We start from the raw sequence: 24260 nt of genomic DNA, 5'->3' as shown, positions 1-24260 counted from the left end.
TACAAACCGGGAGCACAACAAAAGCGATCAAAAAATGGAACAATAAAGTAAAGTGCTTAACAAACATCACTTGACATGAAAACAATTACACACAAAACATGATGGGAAAAAGAGGGTAAATTACAAGTAGATTGATCGGGGAAATGAAAACCAGGTGTGTATGAAAACAAGACAAGAAAAATGAAGCGGCGATGGCTAGAAAGCCGGTGAGGTCGATCGCCAAACACCTCCTGAACAAGGAGAGGAGCCGACTTCTGTGGAAGTCGTGACAGACAAATACATTTGGATTTGACTTGATTTGTATACCTCGCTGAAGCACAGCAGGATGGACAGTTCAGTTGGTATGCCTCGGGCCTCTATTAAACTGAGTTAGGTTGTGTGATGCAACATCCCAGAATGTACACTGCCGTTCAAAAGTTTGGGGTCACTTAGAAATGTCCTTGTTTTTGAAAGAAAAGCAATTTTTTTGTCCATTAAAATAACATCATATTTATCAGAAATACAGTGTAGACATTGTTAATGTTGTGTAGACATTATTAATGTTGTAAATGACTATTGTAGTTGGAAACAGCAGATTTTTTATGGATTATCTACATAGGGGTACAGAGGTCCATTATCAGCAACCATCACTCCTGTGTTTCAATGGCACGTTGTGTTAGCTAATCCAAGTTTAGCATTTTAAAAGCCTAATTGATCATTATAAAACCCTTTTGCAATTATGTTAGCACAGATGAAAACTGTTGTCCTGATTAAAGAAGCAATAAAACTGGCCTTTGGACTAGTTGAGTATCTGGAGCATCAGCATTTGTGGGTTCGATTACAGGCTCAAAATGGCCAGAAACAAAGCACTTTCTTCTGAAACTCGTCAGTCTATTCTTGTTTGAGAAATGAAGGCTATTCCATGCGAGAAATTGCCAAGAAACAGAAGATCTCGTGCAACGCTGTGTACTACTCCCTTCACACAACAGCGCGAACTGGCTTTAACCAGAATAGAAAGATGAGTGGGAGGTCCCGGTGCACAACTGAGCAAGAGGACATGTACATTAGAGGTTCTAGTTTGAGAAACAGATGCCTCACAAGTCCTCAACTGGCAGCTTCATAAAATAGTACCCACAAAATGCCAGTCTCAACGTCAACAGTGAGGACTCTGGGATGCTGGCCTTCTAGGCAGAGTTGAAAAAAAAAGAAAAATCTCAGATTGGCCGATAGAAATGAATTATTAAGATTGGCAAAAGAACACAGACACTGGACAGAGGAACTCTGGCTAGAAGGCCAGCATCCAGGAGTCGCCTCTTCACTGTTGAGATTGAGACTAATGTTTTGCGGGTACTATTTCATGAAGCTGCCAGTTGAAGACTTGTGAGGCGTCTGTTTCTCAAACTAGACACTGTAATGTATTTCTAAGTGACCCCAACATTTTGAGCGGTAGTGTATGTGTGAGTGACTGACTGAGTGTGTGAGAGTGAGAGAGAGAGAGAGAGAGACTCTGTGACTGTGTGAGGATCCATGTCTGAGTGCTCAGTGGCAGCAAAACATGCCAGTTCTCTCTCTCCAAATGTTCAGCCAAGTGTCCTATCTATCGACAAACAGGGGCATGTTGCTTGAAACCTGTTCAGAGTGTTGCACCCTGAAACAGTTAGGCTGTTGGGTTGTGTCTGTGAAGCCTTGAAATATCAATTCCCTCTCTGCTATATCTGCCAGACTACATCTGTTCACATACAAAATACTCCATTCTCCTTCCTTCAGAGAACACTGTCTGGTCTCTATTGGGAAACTGGCATCTACATTTCTGTTACAAATAGGGATGGGTAGAATCATTTGAATCAATTGAATAGAATTTAGAAGAAAACAAAATGACACTGTTGTTATCAAATATTTGTGTACATTTTTGACACAAGTATGTGTCACGATGAGAGAGACCATCACTAACAAGGAATCTGGCGTGGTTTTCGTTGTTTGCAGTCTTAAAGCAGATGAGGCTTCTTTTTGTGTGATGGGCCCTGCAGCATCCAGGAGAAGTGAGCTGTCTGCACAGCCATCTGGGGAAATATGATGCACTGCTTCTGCATCTCCTTGTGTTGGGTTGCGTAATCATATTATAAATGTTTAGGGTCCTGCATTTAGGTCAACAGGCATTTCACGGTTGACCTCATTCTAAGAATGTAACATTGTGACCATAACTACTGTTCCCTGAAGGAGAATGATCTCTGTGAACCAAGGCTGCCTTGGCCAACAGGGAGCCACAAGAATCAATGGAAAGGCACCCAGTTCAATGTTGGCTGAATATAAACCACTGGCAGAAACGCGTAAAAGAGGATCAGCGACCACTGGTGCGCCAGTTGGTCCGTTCCTGTTTTCTTGTGATGTATAAAGATTTACATCTTTAAAAGAGCGCCAAGCCCCCTAAAGAATGTTACACGATTGTCAAGAGAACCTGCGCCGCAGACTAGTAGAGGAGCAGTGCCAGCCGTCCCCTAGTCTAGCACACAAACTGATTAGAGCTGGGGCAGCCTAAGCATGCACTGACCCGTGACATACAAGACAACAAATGTGAGTATCTTTTGATTCATAGGGGCATGGTCGCAAACCCAATCCCAGCTTGTTAACCTTTGTTGTTTCGGTCGCATTAGCCATTTTACTTATTGCTATTGCCAGGTCAAGCATTTAGAAGAATAAATAACTGTTCATGATTAGGAAACGTATGAGAACCATACAAACTTCAGAACACAACATCCAGGGGGTGACCACGCTCTACCACTAAGGGACAGTTTTGTTGGCAAAACGTACAGTCTCGTGTTCCAATTGTTTGTTTTAGTAGAGTGAATCATTCCTGTTCACACAAGGTGAAAAGCGGAATAATTCAACGAATGAACCCAAGCCTTACACTTATGAACTGTGGAAGGCGGGGCTTCCAGCGAGAAGCGGATTTCAGTGGCCTTGTCAGGCGTGATTGTAGATCCTTCAACCGAAGTCGCTAGAGTGCGACTCCCCATAGTATGTTGTACTGAAGTTGACTGACTGAAAGGGAACTACCTCTTACATGAGTCTTGCAAGAAGGGAAATCTGGTGAGACGTCTCTTTCAGAGAACCGGGGTTACATATTGTAACTCAAATTTCTCTTTCAGTCGTCTTGGTTTTACATCTCACTATGGGACACTTATCAGAAATCTTTATTTACCAGGCTGCTGGGAAATAAATGCAGTCTTTATACCTTCGGTGTAGTGAAAGTATAGCTAAAAGGGATATTTACACTGAACAAAAATCTAAACGCAACATGTAAAGTGTTTCATGAGCTGAAATAAAAGATCCCTGAAATTTTCCATACGAACAAAAAGCTTATTTCTCAAAAATGTTGCGCACAATGTTGTTTACATCCCTGTTGAGAATTTCTCCTTTGCCATGATAATCCATCCAGGTAGCAGGTGTGGCATATCAAGAACCTGATTAACAGCTTGATCATTACACAGGTGCAACTTGTGCTGGGGACAATAAAAGGCCACTCTAAAATGTGCAGTTGTGTCACACAACACAATGTCACAGATGTCTTAAGTTTTTAGGGAGTGTGCAATTGGCATGCTGACTTGAGGAATGTCTACCAAAGCTGTTGCCAGAGAATATAATGTTAATTTGTCTACCATAAGCTGCCTCCAACGTTGTTTTAGAGAATTTGGCAGACCATCCTCAGACCACGTTTAACCACGCCAGCCCAGGACCTCCACATCCGGCTTCTTCACCTACTGGATGGTCTGAGACGAGCCACCCAGACAGCTGATGAAACTGAGGGTTTGCACAGCCGAGGAATTTCTACACAAACTGTCAGAAACTCAGGGAAGCTCATCTGCATGCTTGTGGTCCTCACCAGGGTCTTGACCTGACTGCAGTTTGGTGTCGTAACCAACTTCAATGGGCAAATGCTCACCTTTGATGTCCACTGGCACGCTAGACAAATGTGCTCTTCTTGGATGAATCCTGGTTTCAACTGTACTGGCAGATGACAGACGCGTATGGTGTCGTGTGGGTGAGTGGTAATCTGATGTCAACGCTGTGAACAGAGTGCCCCATGGTGGCGGTGGGGTTATGGTATGGGAATACATAAGCTACAGACAACGAACCATATTGCATTTTATTGATGGCAATTTGAATGCACAGAGATACCATGACGAGATCCTGAGGCCCATTGTCGTGCCATTCATCCACCTCCATTACCTCACGTTTCAGCATGATAATGCACATGCCCATGTCGCAAGGATCTGTACACAATACCTGGAGGCGAAAATGTCCCAGTTCTTCCATGACCTGCATACTCACCAGACATGTCACCCATTGAGCATGATTGGGATGCTCTGGATCGATGTGTTTGACGGCGTGTTCCAGTTCCCGCCAATATCCAACAACTTCGCACAGTCATTGAAGAGGAGTGGGACAGCCTTTCACAGACTACAATCAACAGCCTGATGAACTCTATGTGTCGCGCTGCATGAGGCAAATGGTGGTCACACCATATACTGACTGGTTTTCTGATCCACGTCCCTACCTTTTTTGAAGGTATCTGTGACCAATAAATGCATATCTGTATTCCCAGTCATGTGAAAACCATAGTTTAGGGCCTAATGAATTTCAATTGACTGATTTGTCAGTAAAATCGTAGAAATTGTTGCGTTTATATTGCGTTTATATTTTTGTTCAGTGTAATTAGCTGGCTAACTGACGATAGCCAGTTAGCTGAGCCATCGCGTGAAATACCAATTTCTGACTCGAGTATCTTGAGGTAGAAATGCATGGCTAGGTTAATGTAAAAGGGATGGTGCTTCAATGGTGTGGTAACACACTGTGAAGAAACAGCACTGCTCGTGTTAGCCAAACAAACCGAATGGGGGTTTAGCCCAAAGGTTGCTAGCTAAAACACCTGTGGTGCAGTTGTAACAACGCTAATTGTGTTTAGGCCAGGCAACAGGTGTTCTGTAGTTACCCGACGACAAAAAGCACTGCTAACAAGCTATACCAACTTGTGACTCATCACAAGACTTAATCTTGTAAAAAATCAAAGACAGCATTAATGACAATATTCCCAAACAAGTTGTTGTAAAATACTTTATAGAGCAGTAATCCGTATCTGAAATATAGCAATTCAACCAGTAGAATATGTTTTTTCCCCCTCACTTTTCCTCCTGGTGCATTTCTCAGCCTGTCTTGTTGTATGTATGTGTGTGGTTTTTGTATAATCAATTCTATTAAAAGTTTTGAATAAGGGTCATCATAATAATTGATTTGTTGAAATGTCTCAGGGTATAAAAGCTGGTGTTCTAACCATCATCTGTCCATTAGTGATGCGGATGGATCCTTCCACTCTTCTCTCTGTACACTCATTCTTTTCCGCTCTTTTTTAATCCCACCATGCCCTAGCCTTTTATACCTCCTCACTTTCTTGACCTTCATTTTGTCCTTACCCTTTATTTTCATCTTCTACACTTTCACTTCAACAATTGCCTTTACAGTACCTCCCTCCCTGCACTTAAAACTGACCACAGGCGCTGAAGAGGCATTTATTGAGGTGCAACTACAACACAAGCATGTTCGTTTCACTCTTCACTCTATACAGTTCCAACACCAGGAACAGCACAGATTCCATTCATCCACACACCACGGTTCTTCCAGGTCCTTTAACTACTTTTATGTTTCTTTTATACCTCTGTTATTTATGTTTGATTTCTCTTTATACCTCTTTTATTTATATTTTATATCTATTTTATACCTCTTTTATATCTCTTTTAAACTCTCATGTTTACTGCTTCTTCTCACACTTGTTTTGAGCTTCCATTTTCTTTCTCTCTCTCTATCCACATCAGGGCCGCACACTTCACACTCTACCATTCAGACCCTCACAGTCTATAGAGGAAGCATGTAAAGTACTGTATCCATCTCCGTCCTTCACAATCTTAAGAAGGAGTGGCCTTATTCATTGTGTCCTTCCCTATCCCACCCTCCCTCCAAAGTTTAAAGTTCACAAGAACCAGAAGCACTTCTTCCTACTTTTCTTGCCGCTGTGAGGGGGGCGTGCCAGTGTCACCGGCAGGGGTGTTTCCTGGCGGTGTGGCGTGGTGGGCTGAGGTGTCACAGTGGGCAGGAGGGAAACCTCTGGAGGGTCCTCTACCCTCCACGTGCGGGTCACTGCCCCCTCCTGCAGTCGGAAGTCATGCTCCACACTGCAAAGGAGGGAGAGAAGGAAGGTTTGTGTCACAAATACTCATCTCACATGATCATGTCAACCTGAAAACTGTACCATGCTGGCTTGGATATTTTATTTTCACATTGGGTGCATTCATAAATTCACTCTGGCAATCTACTGTGATATAAGTGCACTCTGGTTTGATAGTCTCAGAGCGCAGAATAATTTATGCATTTACGAACAACCTACAACCAGTTGTTAAGACAGGTTTCAGTTAACATAAAAAAACACAATTCAATTGTTGACGGTAACACAGTTACAATCACTAACCCTTATACAGTATACTCTTAGACAAAAAGGGTTCCTCATAGGAGAATCCTTTTTCGTTCCAGGTAGAACATTTTTGGTTTCATGCAAAACCCATGCAGAACCCTGTGGAATGGGTTCTGTATGGAACAAAAGGTTTCTACCTGGTACCAAAAAGGGTTCTTCAAATGGTTCTCCTATGAGGACAGCCGAATAACCCTTTAAGGTTCTAGATAGCACCTTTTTTCCAAGAGTATAACCAGGTCTGCTAGGGCAAGTAAAATTGCCAGAGTGAAGTGTTCTCTCATTTATGTCTGAATGTAGCTAGCAAGCTAGCCAACTTTAGCCAGTTAACTTCGGTGCTTGACTGCCGTTGTGAGATCAGAACGCTTGGATCAACCCTACTCTTCAGCCCAAGCAGCCAGAGCGTCCAGTATGCGCTCCGACCACTCTAATAGTGAATGGCTCGGAATTTACAAACTGAAAATCTGACAACACTCTGATTTTATGAATGTCCCAGAGTGCACTCTGACACTGGAGGCAATTTACGAACTGAAAATCTGACAACACTCTGATTTTATGAATGTCCCAGAGTGCACTCTGACACTGGAGGCAATTTACAAACTGAAAATCTGACAACACTCTGATTTTATGAATGCCCCAGAGTGCACTCTGACACTGGAGGCAATTTACGAACTGAAAATCTGACAACACTCTGATTTTATGAATGTCCCAGAGTGCACTCTGACACTGGAGGCAATTTACGAACACACCCATTGTCCTTTCCTGCACTCTTAGATATAAGGTGCTATCTAGAACCTAAAATGGTTCTTCGGCTGTCCACAGAGGAGAACCCTTTGAAAAACCCTTTTGGTTCCAGGTAGACCCCTTTTGGGTTATATGTATAACCCTTACCACAGAGGGTTCTACCTGCAACCAAACATTTTTTTTATCTGGAACCAAAAAGTGTTATCCTATAGGGACAGCTGAAGAACCCTTTTGGAACACTTTTTTCTATGTGTGCTTGGTTCCAGCAACTATGTTGGATAAGTAAGCAGATCAGCAGAGTACAGCTTGGCTCGGCTTGGTTCAGCTTGACTCTGTAGTGTGAATGAACCAAAAGAGGGGTAGAAAAAGGAAGGGAAGAAATAAGTCAAATAAAAGGCAGCTAAGATACTGTGTCAGAAGAGGTGGACCCAGTATGTAGGAGTAGCGTCAGTTTTAAACTCTGATGCACCTCTCCCACATTCTTTAAGATATTCGGGTGAGGCATTAATAAATAAACACATCGTAGATAAAGAAAAGCCTATACGGACAATATTTACTGGCTGAACTACTTTTGTCAGCAGTTGCACGTTCAGTATACGAAATTGTGCTTCCCACTGCAAACAGACTTCTTCTCTCTTTTTTGACTTTGCTGCCTGCTGATTCTTGCTGATTACGCAGTGAGTGTCCTAGTTTGCTAGGTAGAGTTTCTCATCACAGCACAGATGCTTAGATGAAGTGAGGAGTCCCTCTTTCAGTGGGAGGAGAGAGAGAGAGATGCTGAGGGAGAGACTTCTCTTTCAGTGGGAGGCGAGAGAGAGAGAGAGATGCTGAGGGAGAGACTTCTCTTTCAGTGGGAGGAGAGAGAGAGAGAGAGATGCTGAGGGAGAGACTTCTCTTTCAGTGGGAGGAGAGAGAGAGAGAGATGCTGAGGGAGAGACTTCTCTTTCAGTGGGAGGAGAGAGAGAGAGAGATGCTGAGGGAGAGACTTCTCTTTCAGTGGGAGGAGAGAGAGAGAGAGAGAGAGAGATGCTGAGGGAGAGACTTCTCTTTCAGTGGGAGGAGAGAGAGAGAGATGCTGAGGGAGAGACTTCTCTTTCAGTGGGAGGAGAGAGAGAGAGAGATGCTGAGGGAGAGACTTCTCTTTCAGTGGGAGGAGAGAGAGAGAGTGAGATGCTGAGGGAGAGACTTCTCTTTCAGTGGGAGGAGAGAGAGAGAGATGTGAGGGAGAGACTTCTCTTTCAGTGGGAGGAGAGAGAGATAGAGAGAGAGAGAGAGAGAGAGAGAGAGAGATGCTGAAGGAGAGACTTCTCTTTCAGTGGTAGGAGAGAGAGAGAGAGATGCTGAGGGAGAGACTTCTCTTTCAGTGGGAGGAGAGAGAGAGAGAGATGCTGAGGGAGAGACTTCTCTTTCAGTGGGAGGAGAGAGAGAGAGAGAGAGAGAGAGATGCTGAGGGAGAGACTTCTCTTTCAGTGGGAGGAGAGAGAGAGAGAGATGCTGAGGGAGAGACTTCTCTTTCAGTGGGAGGAGAGAGAGAGAGATGCTGAGGGAGAGACTTCTCTTTCAGTGGGAGGAGAGAGAGAGATGCTGAGGGAGAGACTTATCTTTCAGTGGGAGGAGAGAGAGAGAGAGAGATGCTGAGGGAGAGACTTGACACAACAGCAGGACCCTGAGCTTCAGAAGAGCAACAACTGCAGAACAATGATATGTAACGGGAGCTTCATATTCCTCTCGAGTCATACTAGCTGTCAGAATTTGCCACACACACATTTAGGAATTCAGGCACTCAGACAGACGCAAGCAGGTAGAGTAGTGGACAATCAGCAGGCAGAAACACTAAATGGGAACATTACAGACAGGGTATGTCAAAGAGGATCCATCCCCACTATACACTACAGACAGTAGCCTAGAAGGTGGTGAAAAGCCAATTCAAAACTAAACCTCTTTTCATAGAGCGCGTTGATGTCTGCTGTGTGGCGACTGCTAAAGCTTCAAACAAAAACACAGACCAACTGCAGCAAAGCATAAATAGTGGAGAGGCAGCATCAAACACTAGCTGAGTAGCCTACTCCCTCTGCCCCATCCTAACACACACACACGCCACCACTATCCCAACATCACTCCCCCGGGGAGATGTCCTGTGTTCGCGCTGTGTTCCTCTGTACAAATGAATAGCCCCAGTCAGTGGGCCCAGCGTGATCAAGGCTCTAGGGCACTGGAGGGAGCTGTCCTTCCTCAACCTTAATTATCTCGGCTAACTTCGAGCAACGAGGAGCCTACATAGTGACTACAGTAAAGTGCTGTGTCAAGAAGCTAAGCACCAAACACAACACATGCATGCGCACACACACACACACACACACACACACACACACACACACACACACACACACACACACACACACACACACACACACACAGAGAGAAACAGATTCAGATAGTGAGATTTGAGAGAAAGTGATAGGTATGGGATTCTTTACATGGGATCTTATCGATGATATGCATCTATACAGTGTGCGGTGTGTATGCATTTAATATGATCTTTAATTCAATATTTTTTAAATATTTGAAGACATGGTTATGTGAAGAAGTTTGAGAAAATACTGTAAGATGTACTGTAAGGAAATATTTGACAGTTTTCTGAGTTTTTCTTGATTCTATTGTAGGGGGGTTGAGTTGAACACAGCTATAGCCTAAAGGGACTAGGGAGAGGAGGATCAAAGAGATTCCAAAGTCAACAATAAAATAAATGGGAATGTTCCTCTCAATGCTGAAAAGGTTTTAGCAGGAAGCCATCCCATTCTACTGAGTGGCCTGACCTTGCTCTGCAAACTTTTATATCTTCTGAGACTTGTACTTTTTAAACTGTTTTTTTTTGGTTTGTTTCCACAACTGGGTACCGGTAGTATGCTGAAACAGTAGCGACCTTGCTCAAGGGCACCACAACAGCGTACCGCACCAGGGACTTGAATCAGCAACGTTCTGGTCACAACCCCACTAGTCATCCTAACCCTTAGGTCTTACGGCATGTTGTTGCCCTGACAATATTATTAGAGAAAATAAACACAAGAACACTGACAACTATTGGCTGAAACAATTCTATTAAGGGTAGAGTGACACTCACTCACTCAGATGAGTGTCTGATCATCCAGGATGAAACACCATTTTGTCCAAAGGGAATGGGCTCCGGTGGATTGGATAGTAAAATGTGACCGACCAGCTCAATTCGGGTTTATGTAGCAACATTTGAAATTGACTCAGAGCTATAAAATTGAATATCATACACTACAGGTAAGGAACAATGGGAAAGTAATTCTGCTTTGAAAATGAATAAACTTGTAACCCCACTTTTGAGAAAAAGGCTCTTGAATTATTTGGGACACCTACTGGAGAGCTCTTCTTTGTATACACCCATTCACCCATCCATCTCTTTAAGGATTCACATAAATCCTCATGTAAACAACCAAAGATTTCAAGACTAAAGGCTGGTTTATATTACGTCTATCAATATGTCTGTATACAGTTGTCATTCATCACAACAAGGTCATTATTTGCAAGTTAATATAATTAATAGTTAAGATAATTAGAAAAAAATAGCTTACGGTTGTAAGTGTGATGAATTAAAAGCAGGGCATTCTACTGGATAATTGTTGGAACTTTTCTCGTTGGCCTAACGTTTAATCCTAATTTGACTTTGGTGCAGGTCATGTTGTCCTTCACATTACCGTCTCTGGTAAACACACACTATATCATATAAAATCTAAGTTTATTTGTCACATGCACAGGATATAGAAAGTGTCAAAGGTACAGTGAAATAGCTACTTGCATGTGGAGTCTTGTTTAGATGTAGAATAATATTACTACACATTTCATACATGTACAGTAATGTTAGCTAGCTGCTTTAACTTGCAATGAGAACGACTTCTGACAAAATTAGAAACGTATAATACAATGTAGCTAGGTAGACTCTCTTACCCGTATACACAATGAACGCTTCTCTCTTTCTGTCACGGATGCCATGGTTGCCCTTAGTTTGAAGATGTAATCTGGAGACAGGTGTTTTATACAACAGCCTTCGACTCCCTCTGCATTTGCAATCAAACGCCTGAGTTTTCTCCATCCTCTTGGCTATCATACTCTGCTTCCACCGGGCATTCCACTGATTTCAAAACTCAGTCCTCCAGAAAGAGAGCTATCTTTAAAAGAAATCTGAGATAGAAAGGATTACCTACACATACTGAGCAGCTCATTATAGACAGAAGAGTGCTACATGGCAGACCAATCCAAACAGCATGTCCAGCCCATCCATTATTTCAGCCAATCATGGCTAGTGGGAGCGTTCCTGTCTTTTCTGTGGCTAAACCAACTAGGTTCATAATTTAACAATTGTATTTGTATTTACAGATGGCATACACATTTGTTATTAAGGCACATGAAAGTTCACATGTTCAAGAAGGCATCAAAAAAATATGTTTACTTTCAAATGCCTCTCCTGTGAGGTAGTGACACGGATCACTACATTTATGATTTCAGTGTTTACCTGTTTTTTATGTATTGGAGATTAAATTAGATTGTACAATTACAGAGGCAGTAAAGTTTTATGCTCACCTTCTGTGCTTGGTGATATTCCGGGGTGCATCATGTAGGAGTTGTTTGATTCAGGTGGGAGATTCAGTATGTCTCAACCCATGACTTTTATATAATATTCTTATTTAGCTAGCAGTTAAGGAACAGCAGGTGATGGACATTTCAATCAATCAATCAAATGTATTTTATAAAGCCCTTTTTACATCAGCAGGTGTCAGAAAGTGCTTATACACTTGGATAATTTATTCCACATTTACCAGCAGAAAACAGCAAGATATATTTGTAGTTCTCTCCAAGGAACCCGGACTGAACATGTTAAAAGAAAATAACATTTTGTTTTAGTGGGAAACTAAACTGAACATTGTGCTAAAAGCTCAGGGGCTTTAACTCTCTCTTTCTCTTGGTCTCTCTCTCTCCGTCTCGCTCTCTCCCTCTCTTATACCTGGACCTGGAGACTTGGACACATTTGCATTCTGTTCCACCAAGTACCTCATTGGCATTCAGTTCCCAAACTGTGACCATTCTTTGAAAATAGTCTCTCTTTTTACTTGAGTAAACCATCAGGACGGGCAGATTGTGTAGTGAGCTATAAAGAATGTGTGTCATAGAGACCAAAGTGTCGTTGTTTAGGTGTTTTATTACGTATCCAGAGGGGTACCATTTTGTAGGCTGTTATCCTATTAGTTTAGTCTCTCCAAGAGTATGTTATCAAGCGCTGCTGGACAACAGTGGCTGACACAATTTTAACTACTTTCAGGTATGAAACAAACAGACACTCATAATATAAAATCTACAATTCCCAGTTGATGCTTCAAAACCAACTTTATAAGATGTTTTAAAAATAGGTTCTATTGGACTCAAACTTACATGACACACAGTAAGACATTGTTGGCAAAATAGATGGATGCAGTTCAATGCATGATTCATATAATTCACCAATACATTTCTTGGTAGTCCCAAAAAATACTGATATCAGGTTATAAATCACAGATGGCCTGGTACATTGCTTGCTGCATCCACACATTTGGGATTCAATGTTTCAGTTTCAACGACTCAATATTTTGAACAAAAACGCACGACTGTAAATAAGGCTGGGAATGCGAATGCAAACTAGCAAGGACAATGATCACAAGTCAGTCATAACGTGCCCAATAGGCTAGCGCACATGTCAAACTAAAGGTCCACGGGCCGAATAGAATACACAGCATATTATGCACATCTGCAAGCATAGCAGCAAAGGCTGGACAAATATTATTGATCTTTTCTTTTGTTTTAATGTAAAAATTATATATACATATATATCCTATGTACATAAGTGGGAATTATAACGGGCCATATCCTTTCAAATAAAACAATAAAGCAAAAGCCTGCAGAGTTCTGTCATACTATCCAGGTCTATGCACAAACAGTTTGAGATCCAGAAATAGGTCCCTCACTGTTGCCGCTTGTTATAGACCCCCTACCAGCTCCTAGCTGTGCCCTGGACACCATGTGTGAATTGATTGCCCCTCATCTTTCATCAGAGTTTGTACTGCTTGGTGACCTAAATTGGGATATGTTTAACACCCCGGCCGTCCAACAATCTCAGCTAGATGCCCGCAATCCCACACCAAATATCAAGGAACCTACCAGGTACAACCCCAAATCTGTAAACATGGGCACCTTCATGGGCCCTCTAAATGGGCTCTCTAAATACACCTCTGCTGTTTTCAACCAGGATCTCAGCGATCACTGCCTCATTGCCTGCGTCCGTTATGGGTCCACGGTCAAACAACCACCCCTCATCACTGTCAAACGCTCCCGAAAACACTTCTGCGAGCAGGCCTTTCTAATCGACCTGGCCAGGGTATCCTAGAAGGATATTGACCTCATCCGTAAGTAGAGGATGCCTGGTTGTTCCTTAAAAGTGCTTTCCTCAACATCTTAAATAAGCATAACCCGTTCAAAAAATGTAGAACTAAGGACAGATATAGCCCTTGGTTCACTCCAGACTTGACTGCCCTTGACCAGCACAAAAACATCCTGTGGCGTACTGCACTAGAATTGAAGAGTCCCCATGATATGCAACTTTTCAGGGAAGTCGGGAACCAATATACATAGTCAGTAAGGAAAGCAAAGGCTAGCTTTTTCAAACAGAAATTTGCATCCTGCAGCACAAATTCCAAAAAGTTTTTGGACACTGTAAAGTCCATGGAGAATAAGAGCACCTAATCCCAGCTGCCCACTACACTGAGACTAGGAAACACTGTCACCACCGATAAATCCACGATTATCGAGAATTTCAAAAAGCATTTCTCTATGGCTGGCCATGCTTTCCACCTGGCTACCCCAACCCCGGCCAACAGCTCTGCACCCCCTGCAGCAACTGGCCCAAGCCCCCCCCCCCCCTGCTTCTCCTTCACCCAAATCCAGACAGCTGATGTTCTGAAAGAGTGGCAAAATCTGGATCCCTAAAAATCAACTGGGCTAGACAATCTGGACCCTCTCTTCCTAAAAGTATCCGCCGCCATTGTTGCATCCCCTATTACTAGTCTGTTCAACCTCTTTTTTGTATCGTCTGAGATTCCTAAAGATTGCAAAGCGGCTGTGGTCATCCCCCTCTTCAAAGGGGGAGACACTCTAGACCCAAACTGTTACAGATCTACATCCATCCTGCACTGCCTTTCTAAAGTCTTCGAAAGCCAAGTGAACAAACAGATCACCGATCATTTCAAATCCCACCGTACCTTCCCCGCTATGCAATCCGGTTTCCGAGCTGGTCACGGGTGCACTTCAGCCACACGCAAGGTCCTAAACAATGTCATAACCGCCATCAATAAAAGACAGTACTGTGCAGCAGTCTTCATCGACCTGGCCAAGGCTTTCGACTCTGTCAATCAATGCATTCTTATCGGCAGACTCAACAGCCTTGGTTTCTCTAATGACTGCTTCACCTGTTTCACAAACTACTTCTCAGAAAGAGTTCAGTGTGTCAAATCGGAGGGCCTGTTGTCCAGACCTCTGGCAGTCTCTATGGGGGTGCCACAGGGTTCAATTCTCGGGCCGACTCTTTTCTCTGTATATATCAATGATGTCGCTCTTGCTGCAGGTGATTCTTTGATCCACCTCTACAGACGACACCATTCTGTATACATCTGGCCCTTCTTTGAACACTGTGCTAACAAACCTCCAGACGAGCTTCAGTGCCATACAATACTCCTTCGGTGGCCTCCAACTGCTCTTAAATGCTAGTAAAATGAAATGGCATGCTCTTCAACCGATCGCTAACCAACCGCCTGTCGAGCATCACTATTCTGGACGGTTCTGACTTAGATTATGTGGACAACTACAAATACCTAGGTGTCTGGCTAGACTGTCGTGGGTGGAAGAAGAGGAGGACCAATGCGTAGCGTGGTAAGTGTTCATATTCTTTAATGAAACAACTGAACACTGGGGGGGGGGGAGGAGACAAATGAACAGTCTTGTATGTTGAAGAAAAACACAGAACAGAAAATAATCACCCACAACTCAAGGGTGAAAACAAGCTGCCTAAGTATGTTCCTCAATCAGGGACAACGATTGACAGCTGCCTCTGATTGAGAACCATACCAGGCCAAACAGAAATACCAAGTCATAGAAAAAATAACATAGACTGCCCACCCAACTCACGCCCTGACCATACAAAAAAAAAAGACATCACAAAGGAACTAAGGTCAGAACTTGACAGATAGTGTGGTCGACAGCTTATCGTAAGGTACTCTACCTCAGGCGAGCAATACCTAGAGACTTCTTTATTATTAGACACCGCGCACCAGTTGTTATTGACAAAAATACACACACCCCCACCCCTCATCTTACCAGAGGTAGCGTCTCTGTTCTGCCGGTGCATGAAAAATCCCACCAGCTCTATATTTTCCGTTTCTTCGTTCAGCCATGCTTCGGTGAAACATAAGGTGTTACAGTTTTTAATGTCCCGTTTGGTAGGATAATCTTCATAGTAGGTCCTCACTTTTTATTTTCTAACGATTGCACGTTAGCAAGGAGAATGGAAGGCATTGGGTTTTTATTTGCTCGCCTCTGGCTTCTCAGCAGGATCCCCGATCTGCGTCCCCTTTTCCGGCGTATTTTCTCCACGCACAAGGCGTGGATCTGGGCCTGTTCCAGTGAAAGCAGTATATCCTTCTCGTTGGACTCGTTAAAGGAAAACGTTTATTTCAGTCGGTGCTGAATAATCTCTTTTCTGATGTCCAGAAGATTTCGGTCATAAGAGCCGGTAGCAGCAACATTTATGTACACAATAAGTTTAAAAATAAGTTAAACAAAACGCAAAAAATAACAAAATTGCACAATTGGTTGGGAGAATGTAAAACGTCCGCTATGTTCTTCGGCACCATCTTCCCTCATTAGATTTAAGCTCATCTCGCTCTGGCTAGCATTAGTTGATCTTGTTATTGTTGATGTGCATAGGCAAATGAGGGACAGAGAGCCTAACTTTTCATGGTTGTTTGATCAATAGGACTGTGAAGTTCTCAAATGTAAGAGAACTCCTGTGGTATTTGCATATTTACAGAAATCCATTCAGGTGTATTTTCTGGCTTTTGGCAAATGCGTTTTAATGATCTAAAGTCGCGCTGTTGCTACTGCCTATAAACACACAGTCCAGTTCAAAGTGAATGGCAGGCACATGTGGCAAATGGCTTATATGCATATAGGCCTACTTTAGCTCTGATTGGCTATGGCGCACCGGTCCTAGACAAGACAGATGTTTTTATTAGATTTTATTTACTGCAGTGTCTATCAATTGTCCAAACGCACGTTACTTTCCCACTCTATATTGCTATAGAATTTTAACAAATGCCTTACTATACGTCATTCCCAAACATTCTATGGATTTATGAAAACATGAAAATGACCATATCTAAGTGCTTGCTTGTCAGAAAATGTTTTTTTAAATTGTCAGATTTTTCCTGGGGGTGTACATGAACAGGTTTGAATACGATTTCATGTTGCTAAAACACTGTCAGTTCCACATTAAATATAAACTTTCAAACTGACATTTAGTAGTAGAACTAAGCGAGAGGGGGTGCACTTTCAGTATATAGCTTTCATCCAGCTGCATCATAGGATCCTAATATACTAAAGTGCACACACACAGAGAGATAAATGCAAAAATGCCTGTGTGTATGCTTGTATGTGTGCGTGCTCTTTAAAACAGGTAGTTTGGCTACTCAGTGATGGTGGATTAAAAAGCGAGTTGAGGTGATGGATGGCTGGATACTGCCTTTGTTTGTCCTGAGACTAACTGCTGCGCTGTTGAGCTATTGACTGACAGCTGCTGGAACGAAAGGGACTGATGGATGGATGGATGGATGGATGGAAGAAAGAAAGAAAGAAAGGAGGAACGGGTGGATGGATACAGATGATATTTCAGGAGGAGAGGTGTGACAGTCGCCTTACTGGAGGAATGGAGGGATGGGGAAGAGAGAGAGAGAGACACAGAGAGAGAGAGAGAGAGAGAGAGAGAGAGAGAGAGAGGTAAATATCACTTAGCATCTCTCCAACTGTCTCTCCCATTCACTCACACATGAACACACGCATAGCGACCACGTTGAGCTTACTCTTCTCGTTTGTTTTTTAGTCTTTTTACATTTTCGGACTGTGAAGGTTAAGATGATCCCAAGGGGAGTGGCAAAATATGTTTGAGGAGTGGAGCGAGAGAGTGGTGGAAGGGGAGGGTAGGGGAGGGGTGTGCAGAGAGGCAGGAAATAGGGAACAGGCTGAGAGGAATGGGCAGGAACACACTTAATGCTCCATAAAACTTGACATCCTCGGGCGACTGATGGAGGATGGCGGTCACCAACAGCAGAGGCCAGGCATATCAACCTGACCACAACGCTTTCTTAATGGTGCTCTGTAGAAGGAATGGAAGAAGGAATGAATGCTGAGAACTACTGGTGCAGTCCATTAGGTGAGACCTACTGGTGCAGTCCATTAGGTGAGAACTACTGGTGCAGTCCATTAGGTGAGACCTACTGGTGCAGTCCATTAGGTGAGAACTACTGGTGCAGTCCATTAGGTGAGAACTACTGGTGCAGTCCATTAGGTGAGACCTACTGGTGCAGTCCATTAGGTGAGAACTACTGGTGCAGTCCATTAGGTGAGAACTACTGGTGCAGTCCATTAGGTGAGAACTACTGGTGCAGTCCATTAGGTGAGAACTACTGGTGCAGTCCATTAGGTGAGAACTACTGGTGCAGTCCATTAGGTGAGAACTACTGGTGCAGTCCATTAGGTGAGAACTACTGGTGCAGTCCATTAGGTGAGAACTACTGGTGCAGTCCATTAGGTGAGAACTACTGGTGCAGTCCATTAGGTGAGAACTACTGGTGCAGTCCATTAGGTGAGAACTACTGGTGCAGTCCATTAGGTGAGAACTACTGGTGCAGTCCATTAGGTGAGAACTACTGGTGCAGTCCATTAGGTGAGAACTACTGGTGCAGTCCATTAGGTGAGAACTACTGGTGCAGTCCATTAGGTGAGAACTACTGGTGCAGTCCATTAGGTGAGAACTACTGGTGCAGTCAATTAGGTGAGAACTACTGGTGCAGTCCATTAGGTGAGAACTACTGGTGCAGTCCATTAGGTGAGAACTACTGGTGCAGTCCATTAGGTGAGAACTACTGGTGCAGTCCATGCAGTCCATTAGGTGAGAACTCCCATTAGGTGCAATATGGATTTGTAAAAGGAACATTGCAGTGATATGAAATTACACTTTTATAATTAACCTAAAGCAATCAGACCTATTCTTACTTCAGATGGGTTGGGTTAAATGCAGAAGACACATTTCAGTTGAATGCATTCAGTTGGTCAACTGACTAGGTTTCCCTTTCCTTTTTATATTTAGTCTCTCCCAGACTTCCACCACCATAAAAATACTTTTAGTCAGCTGAAGCAAACAAACCGTTTTTGTCTGTAACTTTTTTGGTTATTGAATTATTCACCAAAATACTTTAACATTTACAGACGTTTCTGTAAATGAGAATATATGATATTGAGTCTATCTGCTAGTTTAACATTATTGGACAAATAGAACCATCTCACTGGTTGATTCAACGTTGTTTCCACATCATTTCAACCAAAAACATATATTTGGTGAAGTTCACTCAACATGGAAAACTGATTGGATTTTCAAAAAAGTAATCACCCAATGGGCATTTTGTGTTTTTTTTAACCAAAAAAATGAATGTACTTATCATATATCATATATTCTTATCAAAACAAGACATTGAACTGACGTCTGTGGGATCCTTCTCATATTGCATCCAAATAGCAGATTCATCCTCTTACATTAAGAGACGACCTATTTCAGCAGATTGGGGATTGTGCTAATGTAAGCGGTTTAGCTTGGCTAATTTAGCTGTGGGTGTGATATGAGTGTGATTAGTATTTATATTACACAGCCACATTAGGCAGTTTATTCTTGTTATGTACGGCACTCTCTTCCCTGTTTCAAAGACATGATGGCATGACACGGATGGATACCATCTGGCATCAATATTGGCATGAGCAGTATCTGTGATTATTGCCAAAGACAGCATAAACAAGGGTTCTCTATCATTCCTTATTTCTCTCTCTCTCTCACACACACACACACACACACACACACACACAAACACACACACACACACACACACACACACACACACACACGTTTCAGTTTCAGTTTCAGAAATAAACACCTGCAGTCACATACACACATACTATACAACAAATATTTGAGAGAAGAGCCAGATCATGCTGGCTGAGCATCATATCCCTGTGCTATTTCATCCAAATGGGAATCGAACCCACAGGGTTTCTTTCACCTCTCCCCTGTGAGCCGCCTGTTGCTCTATGGCCTGGCTGCCCCTGAAGGAAAGATGGATTGCATCAGGAGCACAGCGCACTACCGACCCTGCCCTTTACAAACACACATGCACACGCGTGTACACACACACCATCTACTCCATTGTCCACCTCATCCGCAGGCCGCTAACTCAGATATACTGACAGGGTATTTTAGGGAAAGGTCGGGGGTAAAGAATCGGACAAATCCCTCTTTAGAAAAACATGATTCCTACTCATCTAGTTCTGCAGAATGCACATGTCCAGTCTACCGTTTAGCGCTTTACTCTTTCTGTTCTTCTCTTTCTTACACAACCACCACACACACACACCATTGGAGGTCGGTGCTATTTAAGATGAGGGAGACAGATTCTTTTTTTTATGAGCATGGCCTTATTTCTATTACAGCATACTGGATGACTGTCATTCATATTCCATTCACCCAGCTCAATGTAACATCAATAGGTTTAGGCTGCTACATGATACTCTTATTTTCCCTCTACCCAACATGAGGTTGCTACAACCTAGCCAATTAATGAAAGTTTACAACGTAGGTGCACACAGGTCAAGAGAAAGAGTTGAGGTGGCAGACAGTGACATATGGAGAGACAGTGACACATTCAATATAGCCTTGCACAGTCTTCCCTGCATCTAGCTGTTCTACGGTGTAATCATTAGTCCAACAGTTGCAAACAAGAGTTTCTATTGGACAAATTCAGGTATGTTTATCCCCGTTTTGTTCCATTTGCAAAACATTTTTCAACAGAATGAATACACATAAACAGAGTTCACTTTCATAGCAGCCACTTCATAGTCCTTCTCACATTTCCACTCTCTCCTACATTTGAGTCATTTAGCAGACACTCCTATCCAGAGAGTACTTAGTGTATAGTATATTTTCTTTGTACTGGTCCCCTGTGGGAATCAAACCCACAACCCTAGCACTGCAAGCACCATGCTCTACCAATGGAGCCACAGTACATGGGACTCTCCTTTGCTCACCTTTTCCCTCCACTTCTGGACTTCAATGTACAACACATCAGCTGTCTGTGACCAGGCAAAAACAAAACCTTTCCAAGCCAAACCACATAACCGCTAACCCCTATATCATTGTCACCATTTTAGCTAAAGTAACATCATAGTCAACATAACTAATAGAACTAACACATTAGTAAATCCGCTACAATCATGCAGCACAGTAAGCAGTCAGTAAGCAGTTTAGCAGTTACAGGCCCCGTGTCAATAAATGAGTAAAACCAAAAGCTTACCTTGACTAGGAAGAGTTCCGTTCCAGTGTTGGATAGTCATAGTCAGAAAGCTAACATAGCATCCCTCTGTTTGAGCCAGGTGCTTGAGTTGGAAAAACTAGCCAGCTGAATTTGCTAGCTACTGTAAGTAAGTGAAATTTTGAAATCGCTCTCATTTTTCAATTTTTTAAAGAAATTAATTTGTTCCAAACTGTTCAACTATTGTCTTTCTCTCTCTACATTTCAATTACTATGTAAGTCTGAGAATCATGAGCCTACTAGGTTTTGCATTGAAGTCAATGTACCCAGAGGTGGACAGAAGCTAGTAGTCCTCCGGTACACCATGGTGCTACCCTACAGAGTGCTTTTGAGGCTACTGTAGACCTTCATTGCAAAACAGTGTGTTTTAATCAATTATTTGGTGATGTGAATATATTTAGTTAAAAAGGATAACTTTTTTAATGTTTGACTATTTTTATTTGTATGAAATTCACTGAGAAGGATGGTCCTCCCCTTCCTCTTCGGAGGAGCCTCCACTGACACACACACATACACATACATGCACTCTCTCTCTCGCTCTCTCGCTCATTTGTAGGAGCCTAATGTGATTTCCTACTCTGCCAGGGCTTTCCACAACCTTTTACGATCATTTCAGGTACCGTCGTTGTCGTCAATGTTTAATGAATGACTTTAGGGTTTGCACTGTGTGAGAAGACTTCCCTCCAGAGATGTAGTCACACAGAAAGTTAATCTTGGTCAGAAGTCAGTAAGTGTTTGTAAGGCATAACAGAGGAGACTAGAAGATGAAGGATATAGTGGCTGTTCTGCTGTTGTATTGTAACGCAGGTTTTGATTCGTCAGGGCATAGGGAAATATTTTGTTCTAATTCATTCAGTTGTCAAGGTGGAAAACAAACTGGTAAATAACCCACCCACGCAGTACCTATTCCTCTCACCTTCTGTGGCCTCCCTTCAGCCTTCCTCCCTTCCCTTCCTCTCTCCTCCTCTTCTCTTCTTCCCTCTCCTCTCCTCCTTTCCCCTCTCCTCTTTTCCCCTTCCCCTTCCTCTGAGTATGCACCAAGCTTTCCCCCATCATCCCTCATCCCTCTTTAGGTGTGAAATGCATTGGTATTCTGCGGAGCAGAGAGATGGGAGGGGAAAGTGACACAGCCAATCTAATAGAGGAGGCGGTCATGCCTGATGTCTGTCAAAAAACATATTTCTGAGGATCAATCCGTGAAAATACCCAGCTGTCACATCCAATGAGCTATCCCTTTTCACAGAAAAATGTCTTCATGTAGTTGCCAAGCCCTGCTATGGCTCGGGCTCAGACTCAGGCTCCGCATTGAGGAAGTGAGGGAGATGCCAATGAAAGCAGACGTGAACCCAAAACCCGGGACGATGGTAGCATTCTGGGTCTCTGGAGCTCTGCAGCCAGCCAGAAGCACATTATGAATGTCATAAGAGGAGTGAAACTTACAGTGGTGATTTTAGAATGTAAATCTTGATGGGGCAAACTCAGCATTTTTTCTTTTTAGATGCATGCCAACGAAGCCACTATACAACATAAACAATACATTAATTGCACTATAATGGTGACAAACCGTGCCCACAAACTGTTAGGGCCTACATAAAGCTGTGCCAACAGTGGAGCTTTCATTTCAGCACCATGGAGTGAATCCTTACCACCCCTACACCTGGCGGAGCCTCGTTTAGCAGAGAAACAGCTCATTCAACCACATTTACTTGCTTTTCAAAAACCATAGCTGATATGGCTGATTTGTTTAAATTAACACATTTTTTACTGGCTCCTTGTGGATTTGTGTTACTTGATAAGAACCACATTCTCCTTCAATAATAATGAATGCCAACATGAGTTCACTTTTGAACCATACACAAACATTATTACATTTATGTTCAGTAAATTCACAATGTTTATTCTTATATTATTAACAGCTCTAAGTATAAGTGCAAGCAAACGAACTGCGACGAGATAGACCTATTCGTTCAGCGACAGGAATTCAGAGAGATGTTCAGATAAATTCAGCCAGATGTTGAGGCCTGAACTTTACTCTTCTTTAAGTCACAACACAGAGAAAGAGAGAGAGAGAGATGGAGGGAGGGAGAGCGAGAGCGAGACGTGGACTCAGAGGTTAGCCTACTGTTTGACATATTGTATCATGTGGTCTACAAAGCAAGGAAAATACAATCACGAGGATCCACTTTTATAGACAATATATCGACGCACAGACAGCAGATTAAGCAAACAAAACAACCCTTGCAATATCAGCTGGAATTACATGTGTCTATTACTGAAATTCTTTTGTATTTTTATTTTTTTTAATGGGAAGGTGACTGTCACTGGCGAACATGGTCACAGACCCAACAACATTATCCCTCCTCGTGTAGAAAAGCACATGAGGTGATTATAGTACACAAAGTAAGCAAAACAATGATATGCATCATTCTAACATGCCTTAAAATGAAGAATAAGATACTAATGTGATAGCCATATAAGAAATATAATAATGGCATAATGGGAGGAGGAGTGGATAAGAGGCGTCATTTCGAATAAGACATGAGCAAGCTGAGACTGATGTAGCCTATTTGCCTATTTTTTCATCCATACAATTTAATGCACGCTATGATTCTGACAAGCACGTACTGTACCTACTCTCCTCCGTCTGTTGGTTGTGAAGGTCACGGCTTGTCTGTCTGTGGCGTCTAGCTGAGCCACAACGTTAGATTTCCCCAGTTTAACAGCGTCTACTTGTGATGCACAATTTTCATGTTTTCAGACAGTAAGCCACTGCTTCCTTCCACATGGTTGAATTTGCAATATCCGACTTGTTTTGCAATGTTTATGTAAAATGGTCCAAGAGCACCGAGACTCATGATATTGACATGATCAGTCCAATCAAAGCTACGGGAGATATAACATGAATTGACGTCATTTTATCTGTGGCCAATGACCTTGAGGCTTCTTGGACGGGCATTTCTACTGTCAATCCATGTTAACACCCCAGGTGGACTTGAACTGCCTAGTTCTCCCATAGATTCAGCAGTGATGTAGTGTCCCCATGAGTGACAGAACCCTGAGCCAATCACAGCATAACCAGAGTACGCTCTGTGCTTTCACTGGCTGGCACTCCACCACAGAAAGCACTGTTCTATTCTGAAACAGCTGCATTATGGAGCTGCCTTACTCAAAGAAAAATACCATGTTTTTATGCTGCTTTAATAACTCAAGGACTTTTAAAATATTTTTTTACATTGTTTGCTAAACTGATATGTGACACAAATAAATGCTAGAATTACATGTAAAAC

The 24260-nt window shown here is 42.7% G+C and overlaps 1 protein-coding gene across 1 annotated transcript in view; it reads right to left on the bottom strand.

The window, feature by feature from the left end:
* Positions 1-4970: 4970 nt before the first annotated feature.
* Positions 4971-24260, bottom strand: part of LOC109892401 (mucin-2) — a 51304-nt gene continuing 32014 nt past the window's right edge. Inside the window, exon 4 of the mRNA XM_020484902.2 lies at positions 4971-6203. Within this exon, the coding sequence (XP_020340491.2) occupies positions 6002-6203 (202 nt within the window). The 3' untranslated portion in view covers positions 4971-6001. The remainder of the gene's footprint in view (positions 6204-24260) is intronic.

This window comes from Oncorhynchus kisutch, linkage group LG6, assembly GCF_002021735.2.
Source record: "Oncorhynchus kisutch isolate 150728-3 linkage group LG6, Okis_V2, whole genome shotgun sequence".
In the NCBI taxonomy this organism is placed as follows: domain Eukaryota; kingdom Metazoa; phylum Chordata; class Actinopteri; order Salmoniformes; family Salmonidae; genus Oncorhynchus; species Oncorhynchus kisutch.
The sequence above is the reverse complement of the archived record's forward strand: the minus strand, read 5'-3'. Positions and strand labels throughout refer to the sequence as shown.